The 13,879-nt window shown below is 41.9% G+C and overlaps 1 protein-coding gene across 5 annotated transcripts in view; it reads right to left on the reverse strand.

The window, feature by feature from the left end:
• Nucleotides 1–1,116: 1,116 nt before the first annotated feature.
• bcar3 (BCAR3 adaptor protein, NSP family member) overlaps nt 1,117–13,879 on the reverse strand; it is a 158,276-nt gene continuing 145,513 nt past the window's right edge. For 3 of the 5 annotated variants that reach the window (XM_052011194.1, XM_052011193.1, XM_052011195.1), the window contains 7 exons: nt 12,216–12,316; nt 10,090–10,784; nt 7,679–7,794; nt 3,778–3,949; nt 3,249–3,360; nt 2,391–2,597; nt 1,122–1,948 (listed from right to left, as the gene is read on the reverse strand). In XM_052011194.1, the coding sequence (XP_051867154.1) occupies nt 1,773–1,948; nt 2,391–2,597; nt 3,249–3,360; nt 3,778–3,949; nt 7,679–7,794; nt 10,090–10,784; nt 12,216–12,316 (1,579 nt within the window). In that variant the 3' untranslated portion in view covers nt 1,122–1,772. Of the gene's footprint in view, nt 1,949–2,390; nt 2,598–3,248; nt 3,361–3,777; nt 3,950–7,678; nt 7,795–10,089; nt 10,785–12,215; nt 12,317–13,879 lie in introns of all 5 variants that reach the window. The other 2 variants (XM_052011192.1, XM_052011191.1) reach the window with 2 other exon arrangements.

Raw genomic sequence — 13,879 nt, forward strand, 5'->3', positions numbered from 1 at the left:
AGGAACAGGAAAATAGTTTGGGGTTTCCATTCCTGATGAAACTACACATAAATGCTTACAGGCTTAGGATCAGACAGGCACTCATTATCAAAGCTTGGAGAACAATAGATCGCAGGGAAATACGTGGGGGAATGGGATTGAGAACCAGCATAGATTCAATGGGCTAACTGGCCTGCTATTTACAAGAGAATATGCAAAAGATGTGCTATATTGGAAATTTAGCAAAGGTTTACCTGCCTGATCAGTGGGATTGCCCTTTTGAGGGAAGATTCTGTTTAAGAGAGTGATGATCCCATTGACCCCCCACAAAAATTGTATTGTTCAGATAAAAAGATCCATTTGTTTTTGAGCACTCAGGATGGTTGTGGTGTTTATTTTAATATCAGTTTCATGTGGAAACATCAGAATTTCAGAAAACTTGCTAAAATTCTAGGTGACATAAGCAGCAATTTCTGCAAATGCCCATGTAATAAAGTCATAAGTCTGCCTAGCTGAATGTCAGTGGGCCTATTTGCCCTGGATAACTTGTAGAACTGTGGATAGGTAAACATTGAGCCATGGTTTGGAATTAATAATGTCTTTCTTTGCATTCTGTAAAATCACCTGCTCCAGTTAATTGCATTACAACCCTATGGAACTGTGACTTATATCCAAATGCTTAATGTGTTTGTTGGAAAATCCTTCCTTTGTGTATTTTACTGAGGTGATGGGTGATGAGAATTGCTGTAAGGGCTTGCAGATGTGTAACACTTGCCCTCTTTTCACCATCTCTGCAGTAGTCACTATTGTATTCACTTGCATCTCTTTGTCAAATCTGAGGATATGCCACAGAAAACACCTGAGTGAGACTTGCCAGTCTAAGATGCTATTGGGATGTTTGGGTACAAGTTTTTATGTAAAAATTCAACAGACTTGTAAATAAGAAAGGGTTTAATCGGATAACAAGGTTCAGTGCAATATTTTAAACCCCAGTCTGAAATGCTCCCCTGCTGTGGGCAGTAACCATGTAGTGATGTCACTTTAGAAGGGAAAGTAATTGCAAATTTCCAGACTCTTAGCACTTTTACTAGAAAACTAGAAAAATTGAAATGGAGATTAAAATTGGTAGGTTAAATTAGTTCCCACTAATTGTGACTTGCTTGGTTGACAACCCTTATGTGGCATCGAGCGTGAACATTTCCACCTTGTTAAGAAATGGTGCAATTTTATTGGGTCACACAAATACATATTCTGCACAGTAATTTGCAGTACTGCATAAAATACCACTAATTGTTTTTACAGAATTCTATTTACAATTTTACAGTAAAATATATTAAATGGCTGAAGCCTTCAGACAAAAGAGATTACCTTCATATTTGATATTTACAATGACCAATATTCGAAAGATGCATTACCCAGACAGTTGAAAGTCACTGGCTTTCACCGAGGACAGAACCTTCGCCCATACACAGCGTCAAAGGCTGCTCTAGAGCAACCTACAACTATCTTTAATACCATGGTGACATGGCAATTTGATACACATAGAAATAGAGTTTACTAACTAGGTCAGAAACAACCCATGAATGTTTCTGTACACTGGAGTTAGTTGCAACAAAAAATTCACTTGGAATGTTAGAGGCGTGCAAGCAGAAGCTGCTGAGATACAGTACAAGACAGCAAGTGGCTAAAACACTGATATGTAGAAGTGAAGATCATTTCTTGGTTATTGTTGAATATTGTATGAAGTGTGCTTTAACAACAGGCTGTCTTCTGCATTGTATTTCCAGAATTAGCTAGTGGTCCAGATGCCAAGATGGTGGTTCAAGTTTTCGTGATAAAGCAGTCAAAATCATCATGAACTTTTCATATCGCTCTGTTTGGTTAACTTGTGCTCCTTTGCTTCCCCACAACAACCTCATTGCGAACTCAGTCTGAAATGTCTCGAGCATTTCTTCATCCGGCTCAAAATCTAAGAGAAAGGAACCAGAGTTAATAAATGCATCAAATATTGTAGGATGAGAAACAACTGTAAAAAGAACAATGAATAACCAGCAATGCTTGAGGTATTCTCATAGAGGAGCCAAAAGGGTCTCGACGGAGCTCAATATTTTTTCCCTCCCATCGTTATGGCCTTTGATAGTATGTTTCCTTCCCTTCACAGCCTCCATTGTCGTGGCCTTGCAGCTTATTGTCTGCCTGCACTGCACTTCCTCTGTAACTGTAACACTTCATACTGCATTCTGTTATTGTTTTCCCTTGATGCACTGAAATGATCCGTATGGATGGCATGCAAAACAAAGTTTTTCACTGTACCTCGGTGCATGCAACAATAATAAACCAATTTACCATCTTGGTATGTTCCTGAATAGGGCTTAAGCTGACTAACTGTGTGTAGAGTACACCATCCTCACCTTCAAGAATCCTTTTTGTGTTCATTTTGTACACGTCAGCATTGTGTGCGATGGATCGTGCATCTTCCAGATGCTTGAGCATTATTTCACAGCCCTGCTCAATGGTTTCCCACAACTCTGTGCTTTCAAAGGTGACAAACTGCCGTTCCATGAGAACAATGAGAGGCATGAGGTGTGGAATCGTCATCTTACTCAGTGCAACTTCTTCTATGAGATTTCACAGGAGAAAATAACATTAATGTGATAAATAAGTGTAAATAACATTTTCAGCCAGTTTTTAAACTTGTATTGTTTCTTTCACAGTGATAAGATTCTACTGCAGTCCCATAAATGCTGAGCAACTGTGGTAGCTGATTCAAGTGGTCATGCTTCACTTGAAGGTGGATGCAGCCACGAAATCAGAAGAGCATCATGCTAGAGGCTATCAGCTTACACCATGGACATGGGTCCACACCTTCCAAAACCAACTACGGATGGAAATGCTGTCTGAGTTCTTTACCCTTGATCACAAATCTTAAACTAATTGGAGCAGCCTCAATTTGTCCTGTAAGCTCTGTTAGCCTCTACCGTACTGCTCCTGAGATAGTCTACACTGGTCCAATCCAGAGATTAAACCCGAGCTTTGTGATCCATTCTGTTAGCGAGTCTCATGGATGAGGGAATGGGCACTGCTTATCAAGAAAGACCCAGCATTTACCTAACCAACGTTCCTTTGGACCACTTGTCTCTCACTTAATTAAACTAAGAATTAAAACAGAAATACAAAGTAAAATCACAAGCTGTGCACTCCCTTTTGGTCTAAGTGTAGCAGTGGTACTTAGATGAACTAGATGAATGAGACATTACTGGAAGTCTTACCTCTTCCCTCATTTAAAGCTTTGATACATGGTTTAAGCGTTTTCTCATAGACAATGGCACTCTGAGTGTGCTTGCGACGCAGTGCAGTCCAGGTTTGTTCTAATCGTGTAATCTGGGCAGAAAAGAGTAAAGTGATGTTAGAACAGTGTTTTTCCTGAGCAGGTCTCATCCCTGAGCAGATAGCAGCAAAAATTCAACAACAGAAAAAATATTTCCCACTCCCCTAATCCCACCATATGATACCCCCATTTTCATCGATCATGGTTATTATCTTTGCTCCAAGAGATCACTGTAATTCCAAATCCTTATTGTATGGCTTTGTTCTTCTCCTGTGTCTGCTGATGGAAAACTTTGGTCTGTCATACAGGTCCTGATTTACTTAACCTCCCCAACGCAGCTAAGGTTAAAAACAAAATCATCTTGATTCATTCCCTGGTTTAATTTACAAAGTGCAAAATATACCCAGTAAGAACAGGATTAGTGCTCAACTTAAACTGGGCAGTTTGATAGCCAAAGAGGAAGAAAATACCTGTGGCATGTCTAAGGTTTTCATTACAGCAGAGAAGGCATACAGATCCCCCATGGAGTATTTCAGCTCCAGTGCCAGTTGGATAATCTTGGCCAACACTGCAGCTCTCTCTTCAACACTTCCTGTGCAACCCAGGATATCCACTGCAATCCCGATAGTCAAAGTATTGTACCTGAGAAAACACAAGAAGTTTACTTCATTGTCCAGTCTTCAACTGGGTCTGCCATTTCTAATCTTTCTGCTATTTGACAGGTAAGTATACAGAAGAAATGGAGCAGTAATACACCATCTCAAGCCAACTCTGCCTTTCAATGAAATTATGGCTGATCCTTTACCCTGCATCTGTTTTTCTGCATAATCCCTACTCACTGATTCCCTTAGTATTCAAAAATATATTGACCACAGTGGGGTAGAAAATTTAAAAGATTTACAATTCCTGAGTAAAGAAACTTCTCATCTCACCCTAAAAGGGTGACTCCTTCCCCGAGAGAGTTCACCTCGTTCAATTTCCTGAGCCTTAACAAAAATCACATCTCTGCATCAACACTGTTAATCTCATTCAAAACCTTGAATGTCTCCATAACGCAAGGCCTCTTTCTTCTAAACTGCAGTAAGTATGCCATTTTGACCCTGGGGAAAAAGATATTGGCTGTCTGTCTATGCCCCTCATAATTTTATAAATTTCTATTAAGTCTCCCCTCAGCCTTTGCTGCTCCAGTGAAAACAACCCTAGTTTGTCCAATCTCTCCTCCTAGAACATGCTCTTTAATCCAGGCAGCATCCTGGTAAACCTCCTCTGAACCATCTCCATAGCCTCAACATCCTTCCTATAATGGGACGACCAGATTGAATGCAATACTCCAGATGCAGCCTAACCAGAGGTTTATAAAGCTCCAACATAACTTCCTTACTCTTAAACTTAACGCCTCGACTAATAAAGGCAAGCATGCCATACACCTTTCTTTACCTTTATTGACTTGTGCAGCCACCTTCAGAGAACTATGGACTTGGACCCCAAGATCCCTCTTTACATTAAGGGTCCTGCCAGTAATTACGTACTTACCCTTTACATTTGATCTCTCGAAGTACAACACCTCACACTTGCCTGGATTGAACTCCATCTGCCATTTCTCCACCCATATCTGCAACTGATCTATATGCTGCTGTACACTACACTGTCCACAACCCTACCAATCCACATTTTCATCCAAGTCATTTGTATATACCACAAATAGCAGAGGTCCCAGTACGGATCCCCAGCCAGAATAAGACCCATCGATGACTACCCTGTCTTCTGTGGGCAAGCCAATTCTGAATCCAAATGGTTGAGTCACTGTGAATCCCATGCATATTAATCTTCTGGTTGAGCCTACCATGAGGGACCTTGTCGAATGCCTTACTAAAATCCATGTAGACAACATCCACTGCTCTACCCTCATCGATCACCTTGGTCACCTCCTCAAAAAAACTCAATCAAGTTAGTAAGACATGACCTGCCCCGCACAAAGCCACGCTGACTGTCCCTGTTAAGCTCTGTACAAACTTTGTAAATTTCAAAGAAATCTCCTCTCATTCGTCAGGATTCTAGAGAATATTGGCCTAATCTACTCAAACTTCCCTCATACAGCAAACCTACCAGTCTTGTGAACCTTCACTACATTCTCTATGGCAAATCTATATTTTTTTTAGGTGGGAGACAAAAAAAAAACTCTACAAAACACTTTTAAGATATAGTCTCAAGTAAAGGAGTAAAGATGTCTTAATGCAATTATAAAGGCCAATTAACCATTTGCTTTCTTAAATAGTTTACTGCACCCATGTGTTGGCTTTGAGTGACGTGTACAGGACCCCTGGTCCTTTTGAATATCAACATTGCCTGACTTCTGTGTAAAAAAAACTCTGCTTTTCAGTTTGAGCATGGGTAGATCACCTCACATTCTTCTATATTATGTTCTATCTGCCATCTTCTCATCCACTCATTCTGTTTTTCTATGTCTCCTTGAAGCCTCTTTACGTCTTCCTTTCCTCCTCACAATCCCACCTAGTTTAGTATCATCAGCAAACTTGGAAGTGTGACATTTGGTCCCCTCAGGCAAATTGTTGATATAGATCAATAGCCAAGGCCCAAGCATCAGTGTGGTGCCCCAATAGTCACAGCCATTTATGCCTAATCTTTGCTTTCTGATCAATAACCAATTCACGTCAGCATATTAACCCCAATGCCATGAGTCTAACCTTGGTGACCACCCTGCTGCATGGAACCTTATTGAAAGTCTTCTGATAATCCAAATACACCACAACCACTGGTTCCTTCTTATCAATTCTGTTAGTAATGTCCTCAATGGACTACAATAGATTAATAAAACATGATTTTCCCTTGCATTGATCCTGACTCCGCTCAATCCTATTATTCACGTAACGCTTTACAGCGCCAGTGACCTGGGTCCAAATCCGGCCACTGTCTGTAAGGAGTTTGTATGTTCTCTCCGTGTCTGCGTGTGTTTCCTCTGGGGTGCTCTGGTTTCCTCCCACATTCCAAAGACGTACAGGTTAGGAAGCTGTGGGCATGCTATGTTGCCGCCGGAAGCGTGGCGATACTTGCGGGCTGCCCCCCAAATCACTATGCAAAAAGATGTATTTCACTGTGTTTTGATGTACATGTGGCTAATAAAGATCTTTTCAAGGTGTTCTGTTAATGTATCCCTCACATTTTCCCTACCACCGACATTAGGACAACGAGCCAGTAGTTCCCCATTTTTGCCTTCTCTCCCTTCTTATGTAGCAGGAACACATGCGGCAAATACTTCACACTGCAAGCTTTCACTAATTAGTTCAGACCCTCCGAGGACAATGGGAGACAGATGGGAATAGTGACCACAGGAACAGGAGTCGGCCATCAGCCTGGTTCCACCATCACAGACTTTATTTACCAGCCTTTGCTTTCAGAACATTCATTTCAAATACCTTTCGGTCTTAGTCTTTAAACATTGATTGCCTTTTGGAAATTGCAATCCTTGACTTCCTGATTTGCTCCCAAATTGAACTTGAAGGTAAAACTGCTTGTTCAGGACTCCTTGACTACAATATTCCAGTATCACAAGCAATGCTTTATCGTAATCCGACATTAACCTCTGCTTCCTATCTCCTGCCCAACCACTAGTTGAGTTTTCCCAGTGAAAAAGATTATAGAAAGGGAAGGTTTCACCTGAAGCATCTCCAACAATTTCACAAGTGATATCCCACAAAACTATCAAGACTGGGCAAGATCCAAAAAATTACAGCTACTTTATTCAGACCAACTCTCACACTCCTTTACTGCCAAAGGAGAATTAAACTTCCCCTTCTAGTACCTAGAGATTCACACAATCATGTCAGTAAATCCCTGTCACTAACTTACACCCATTTTCTAGTGCAGGGGTTGACACATTGAGGGCAGAGCTACACGCTGCAGTTTTACAGGAGATAACGTACTGATGTGTTTTGAGGACCGTTATTCTTTCTATTGCCATATCCAAAAGTCACCAATTCATACAAGAACCTAGATAATGAGCTATTCAATTGGAAAGGCTTCAAGACTGAGATGCAGACTGGAGCAGAGGATGCAATGGATGGTGATCTAGTCTCCCCTTCCCCAGTCCACAAGAACTGAGGCCATTTGTAGCAATCCCCACCCCACCTTAACAATGCCTCCTTGAATGGCTAGCTAACTCTGCTCAGAGTACAGATTGAAGATCTGCTCCAGACAAACAACACAAGCAGTAAAAGTGAGGATAGAAAGAAACACATTTTAGTTAGTTTTCACAGGGCGAATCCTCCCTGTTCCACTCTCCCACACTACAATCTTCAGAGGAGAAGCTGCTGTTGCAATTTACTATACAAACAGTGGACTGGACCTGTTTACCTTTCAATTAAATCCAAACGCAGTTGGTGCCCGTGAGGCAGAGTAATAAGCTCCAGACCCGAGCTCACTTGCATTTGCTGCTTCATTTCTTCAGAGACATTCAGTATCCTAGCAACCTGGGGAGACCAGAAGTTCAAGTTTATTATTTGTAGGCAAGAAATTGCTCCTCTATTAAATGGGTCATTTTGTGTACATAAGGGCTTGCTAATTACTTTAGAAATGAACTACAGCCAAGGGTGGCCATTCCTGCTGTTAATAACCTTGCTTTTAATTTCACCGCTTTTACATAGCATTATTAAGCTACATGGAAGGTTGTAAAGCAAACAACATCCCGTCAAGCCTTCAGAGGACAAGGACTGTGCAGAGAAGCCTAATGTCCCAAATGGAATTTGAGTCCTTCTGTCACTGAGTAACCCAGTCCAGAAGGAGAAAAAAATCCAAATATTCAAAACAGATTTGCATGTTGTAATAATCAAAACAAACTGAGCAGAATAAAAAAGCTGGGTGCTACTTGTCCCAACTCACAGGCTGTGAGTCTGCTATTATAAACCATGCTTTACAACTTTGATATTGAGCTCTGCTGCACAGGTTGCAGGGTGACCTGAACCCAAAGCCCATGAGCTTGTATTAATCATCCTTTAGCACACATGGCTCAAGGTTCTTTGATAGTTGATGTAGCTCCAGCTCCATCTGGCTCAGAGTTGCCCGAGAGTCGGTTACGTTTTTGGTTTATTGGCAACAAAATGCACTTGTATAAAGCATTATTTTTCAAAGCTGCTCGGTAAAGGGGTGAAGTGGGAGGTCATGTTGTAGACCATACACGGTACACAGGCATTGTGGCCTGATCTTACCTTCTCTGTCTGTGCCATTTTTCTATTGTGATGACATTATTCAATGCAAATACCCTCTCCAGAATATTTGTTTATCCATGCACAGCATTTCAGTGTGAGAATCAATAGCAGCCGTTAATATTACCATCAAGTTGACAGCATGACAAGGAAACTGGTATCTGCACAGAAAGGCTATTTTCCTTACTAAAATGGTCTTTGTAGTCTTATTCTCTGAAAACCAATCATAGAGCTATTTATGATTTATGAATTACTATCAGAATCAGGTTTATCATCACTGACATATGTCGTGAAATTTATTTTTTTGTGGCAGCAGTACAGTCCAAGACATAAATGTGTGCTTCGATGTACATGTGACTAATAAAGAAATCTTAAAATTTACTACAAGTTACAAATATAAATAGTGCAAAATAGGAATAACAAGGCTGTGTTCATGAGGTACCACTGTTTCAGACCTGAGTTTATATGCAACTCACTCAATGTTTATCAATAATGGCAAGTGTTCAGCTATGGGCCTCACAACTCCACACCTTTCGTACTGACAGCGTGCAGCTAGTTGCTCCTCCATTAGCTGGCTTCAGATGCTGGCCACACTACAGCTGCCATTGCCACTTTCTTACTCATGAAGCACCATTCTTTCATCTGGAAATACGAGTTGTGTCTCTGTAATGGTTTGTGCTGCTGTTAAATTACTTCTAAAAGATTACACTGGCAGGTGTGAGGGGATTAGGAGGCAGTTACACAGGGGCTACCTCCCCATTAATTATACCCCAGAAACAGGCCCTTTCACCCAACATTCACCCTCCAGACGAAATCCCTCCCACCACTCATTATATAACCTGGACCACATGTTTCATTCCCCTTTGTATATTTGTCCAGCTTTCCCTTAAAAATGGAAAAAGTTGCTTTTCCTGAATTCCCTAGTTCTGTGGTGGCTATCTTATACCGTTCTGGTCTTGACGCAAGTGGAAACACCTTCTCTATGATAACTCTATCAAACCCTTCGACAATCTTAAAAAAAACCCTACCAGATCACCCCTCAGTTTGTTAGTAAAAAGAGTGCCAGATGGTTCAATCTTTCCTTACAGGTATAATCTCTTAATTAAGCTATCTTTCTGCTATATCTTTTTTCATTGCTTCATCTTTTTCAGACAGATGTTTAAAACTCATCATATCAGCTGGGGAATTTTTAAATAAACTGGAATAAAAAGCTGGTCCTAGTAGCAGTAACCATGAAATCACCAGATTGTCTTAAAGCCCCCATCTCGTTCATTTATTCCTGCAGCAAAGAAAATCTGTTATCCTTGCCTCGTTGAATCTAAACTACCTTCTCAATGCACAGCATTAGCAATGGACAATAATTATTGGCATTGCTAGTATAATGTCTATTCCCCTGAACTAAGAACTGAAAAATATAAATCTCATCTTCAAGTTATAACCCAGGTGAACCATGACTTAATTAATCTGATTTCCAAGATTTATCACTCGGAATACACAAACAAAACAGAGTGGACTCGAGCAGCAGTTCACCCTACAGTTTCTAAAGTTAACACCATTTCTTACCTGGCTGTCCACTTGCAGGATGTGCTTGGCAATAGTTGTCGTATCAGTTTTGGTAAACAGTTCCTTAACATGTCTGATCACAGAGGTGTCCAGGGGCTTGTTGTCAGAGGGAAGCAGCTTTGACTTGAAGTCATTTGGCCTAAAGCAGGAGACATTTTCGAAGACAGGTCTGAAAAGGGCTGGTGTCCTCACCTTCTCCTTGTCTTCAACAGGAGAGACTGTGAACAGGATCGAGCTGTCGCCCGGCGTGCTGCAGGCGGATTTGGAACTTGGAAATGTGGTCTTCAATGCTTCCTCAGTTTTAAGTCTTTCTACAAAACTGTCAGGCTGGGGGAAACACAGCCTGTCCACTGGGGAATCATGCTGACAGTAACCGCGCCCCCTCTCCAGGGTGCCTGCATTCATCTCATCACATTTGTCCTTCCCAGCACTGTTCATTAATGAAGGCCTATTAGGCACCCTTAGAGACGGCACCTTGCTGGGCTTTGGGGGTGGTTTAGGGCAGAGTTGACTGTCAGAGCCTCTCAGCGCTTCCCCAACTTGAGATTCCAAAACGGGCATTCGGAAGCAGGTGGGACTGAGAGCAGGCTCGCTGCCGGTTCTAAACACTGGTGACTTGTTCCGAGCAGTCCCTTCTGATCCATTGAGCTGCTGTTGCTGGGGAGGGTGGGGCTGTGGTGCAGGAGACCTCATTCCTGTGAGTAAAATCAAGATGACATCAAATCAAAAATCACTGTTGCCCATGGCTCAGGGGGTGGCACCTGAGTGGGTTTAAATTCCACTGCAGAGATGTTAGGAATAAAATCTAGGCTGACACCCTAGTCTGTTACTGGGCTTATCTCTTAGTGAGTTACCAGGCAGGTGACACATGCAAAATGCTGGAGGAACTCAGCAGGTCAGGCAGCATCTATGGAGGGAAATAAACAGTCGAAGTTTTGGGTCGAGACCCTTCATCAGGACTGGAAAGGAAGAGGGCAGAAGCCAGAATAAGAGTTCAGGGGAAGGGGGAGAAGCACAAGCTGGCAGGTGATAGGTGAGTCCAGGTGAGGGGGGGGGGGGGTGGTGAAGGTCAGTGGGTGGGGGAGGGAGGATGAAGAGGAGAGATGTAAGAAGCTGAGAGGTGAGAGGTAGAAGAGGCAGAGGGCTGAAGGAGGAGGAATCCGGTAGGAAAGAACAGTTGACCATGGAATGGTCAGTAGACCAAGGAAGGAGGTGGGGACTGGATGGGCAGGTCATGAGGGTGGGAGAGGGGAAAGCGAAGGGGTGAGGGGGCCACAGGAATGAGGGAAAACAAAGGGGGGGCGGGTAAAGAGAGGAAGGGTTACCATAAGTTAGAGAAATGGATGTTTCCCTCCGTGGATGCTGCCTGACCTGCTGAGTTCCTCCAGCATTTTGTGTGTGTTGCTCCAGATTCCAGCATCTGCAGAATCTCTTGTGTGTCAGGTGTCAGGTGTGCCGTCTTTTGGTTATTTAAACAAGGGACTTCTAAGGTAAACAAAAGCAATGGGATTTCTATAAGTGTCCTGGGCAATATTTATCCCTTAAACATAATTTTTTACCTAAAATAAATTGGGCCATCTGGTCTTATCACCTCTGTGGGAACCTGCTGTGTATTGATTGTATTTCATACAAAAAAGTTGAACTTAACTGGCCACACATTGCTTTGTGAAACCCAGCTTCATGGAAGCTGCTGCATTAATGCAGCTTCTTCTTCCTTTTGGGCATATTTAAAAATTACAGCCAAGTTACTGGGAACTCGGTAGTTTTCTGATATTAATGGATAAAGCTCAACTACAGTCTGAGCAACCATTAGCCACTACAGAACCATTAGGTACAGGACTGGTTAGCTGTAGACAGGGGGCAAAGGGGAAATATCGTAATAAAGCACGAATGCCTTGTAGTTTACATTTCACACAGCCTCTAAGAATAAATAGCAAGACCCACAAGTTATGACCACAATAGGGCATTAGTAAATATTACAGTCATTTTAACCATATAAAGATGACATAATTATTGGCATTGCTAGTAATGTCCAATCCTTTGATCTTTCTACTGTAAAAGCTAAAACATCAAGCACGTTCTCTAATATTGCTGTTGTTCAACCCCACAACTGAATCAAAACTCACCCAAAGGGAGGTAACTCTCAGACTGGTGAGACTTCAAGGGCTGTCGTCTATCTTGCACGTAGTCAAGACATGCAGGCTGGCTCCCACTCTTGTCTTTATTCCTGTGGTGACAATGGAAAAAAATGCTTTTTAAAACCTGTAACTCTGCTGCCTAATGCTACTTTAAAACTCCAGATCCAGCATATCGAAACTCAAGTACTTTTTATCAAAAGCTTTCTCTTGCTCACATCGCATGCAGTGGAACAGGACTGAATACAGGCAGCTGAAGATAAAAGGAGCTGTTAAACTCCCTACGAAAACGTAAATGTACTGAATCTCCATCATGTGGCTGAAGGAATTAAGCTCAAAGATGGCAAACAAATCTGGTTATGGAAGAAACGTCAACAACCTGTTGTACACACTGGTCTGAAACAGCTACAAAGACTTTGAGTGTCCAAGGTCGAAGATGGGAACGTGATGCTCCTTTAAACTGTTACAGGGAAACAAACATTTCCAAGGACAAAGGCTATGTAGATTATGTCAGAAACTAGAAGAACTGTGAATCAATAATTAAAGAAATGTTTCATTTTAACCGGATATACAGAGATTTACACCAGCAAATTATGTAAGAGTTTCCTTTTGCAAAGAACTAGTTACATGGAATAAAGAAGAATGTGGCATGGGTCCAGCCAAACAATCCTTTTCCTATTCAATGGGTCAAAATAACTAATTCAGGAAGATACTGAAAAGACAACAAGGTATCTCTCCAATGCCACATAAACATAAACTTCATCTGACTTACATAAGAGACAGAAGCAGGAGTGGGCTTTTCATCCTCAAGCCTACTTTGTTACCCCATGAGATCATGCTTGATATCTTACCACATCACTCTGTCCCTGCACTAACCCATATCCTTTGATTCCCTTAATATCTAAAAATTTACCAATCATTCTGTTGCATATACTCAGAGACAGAGCCTCTCAGGTAAAGAATTCCAAAGCTTCATCACCTTTTGGTTGAACAAACTTCTCAGCTCTGTCCTCAATGGCCAACCTCTTATTTTGAGACTGTGACTCCCAGATCTGGACACCACAGCCAAAGGAAACTTCCATAGGCCCAGTCTGCTAATTTTCTCCTCATACAACAAATCTTCCATCCCAGGAGTCAACCCGAGGAATCTTTATAGAAAACTCTATCGCAGGTATACTCTATCCTAGATAGGGAAACAAAGCCCATACTCAAAATTCCATGCGTGATCTCTCCAGGACCCTATTTGTTGGAGCATGATGTCTCCAATTTTGTACTCAAATTCTTTTGCAAGGACACCCAGGTTCAGTCTAAACACCAAACCTTTCCTTCTGTTAACACTTAAATGGGATACTTTGCATCTCTGTGTGGACTGACCTCATACTTTGTCACATTATATTCCATCTGCCATGTCCTTGCCCATTCACTTTACCTGTCTATATTCCCCGATGCCCCTCTTCACCACCACCTCCCCCTCCCTGCTCCTATTGTGCATCTTGCCACCCAAATTTGTATCAACAACAAACTTCGGTTCGCAAACAAACATCAACAAACGTTAGCTCCCCTCACAAACCATTGATATAGATTGTAAACACCCAGGGCCTCAGCACCAATTTCTGCAGCAGCCCAGTAGTCATAACTTCCAATGCACAAGTGAC

This window comes from Pristis pectinata, chromosome 3, assembly GCF_009764475.1.
Source record: "Pristis pectinata isolate sPriPec2 chromosome 3, sPriPec2.1.pri, whole genome shotgun sequence".
Classification (NCBI taxonomy): Eukaryota; Metazoa; Chordata; class Chondrichthyes; order Rhinopristiformes; family Pristidae; genus Pristis; species Pristis pectinata.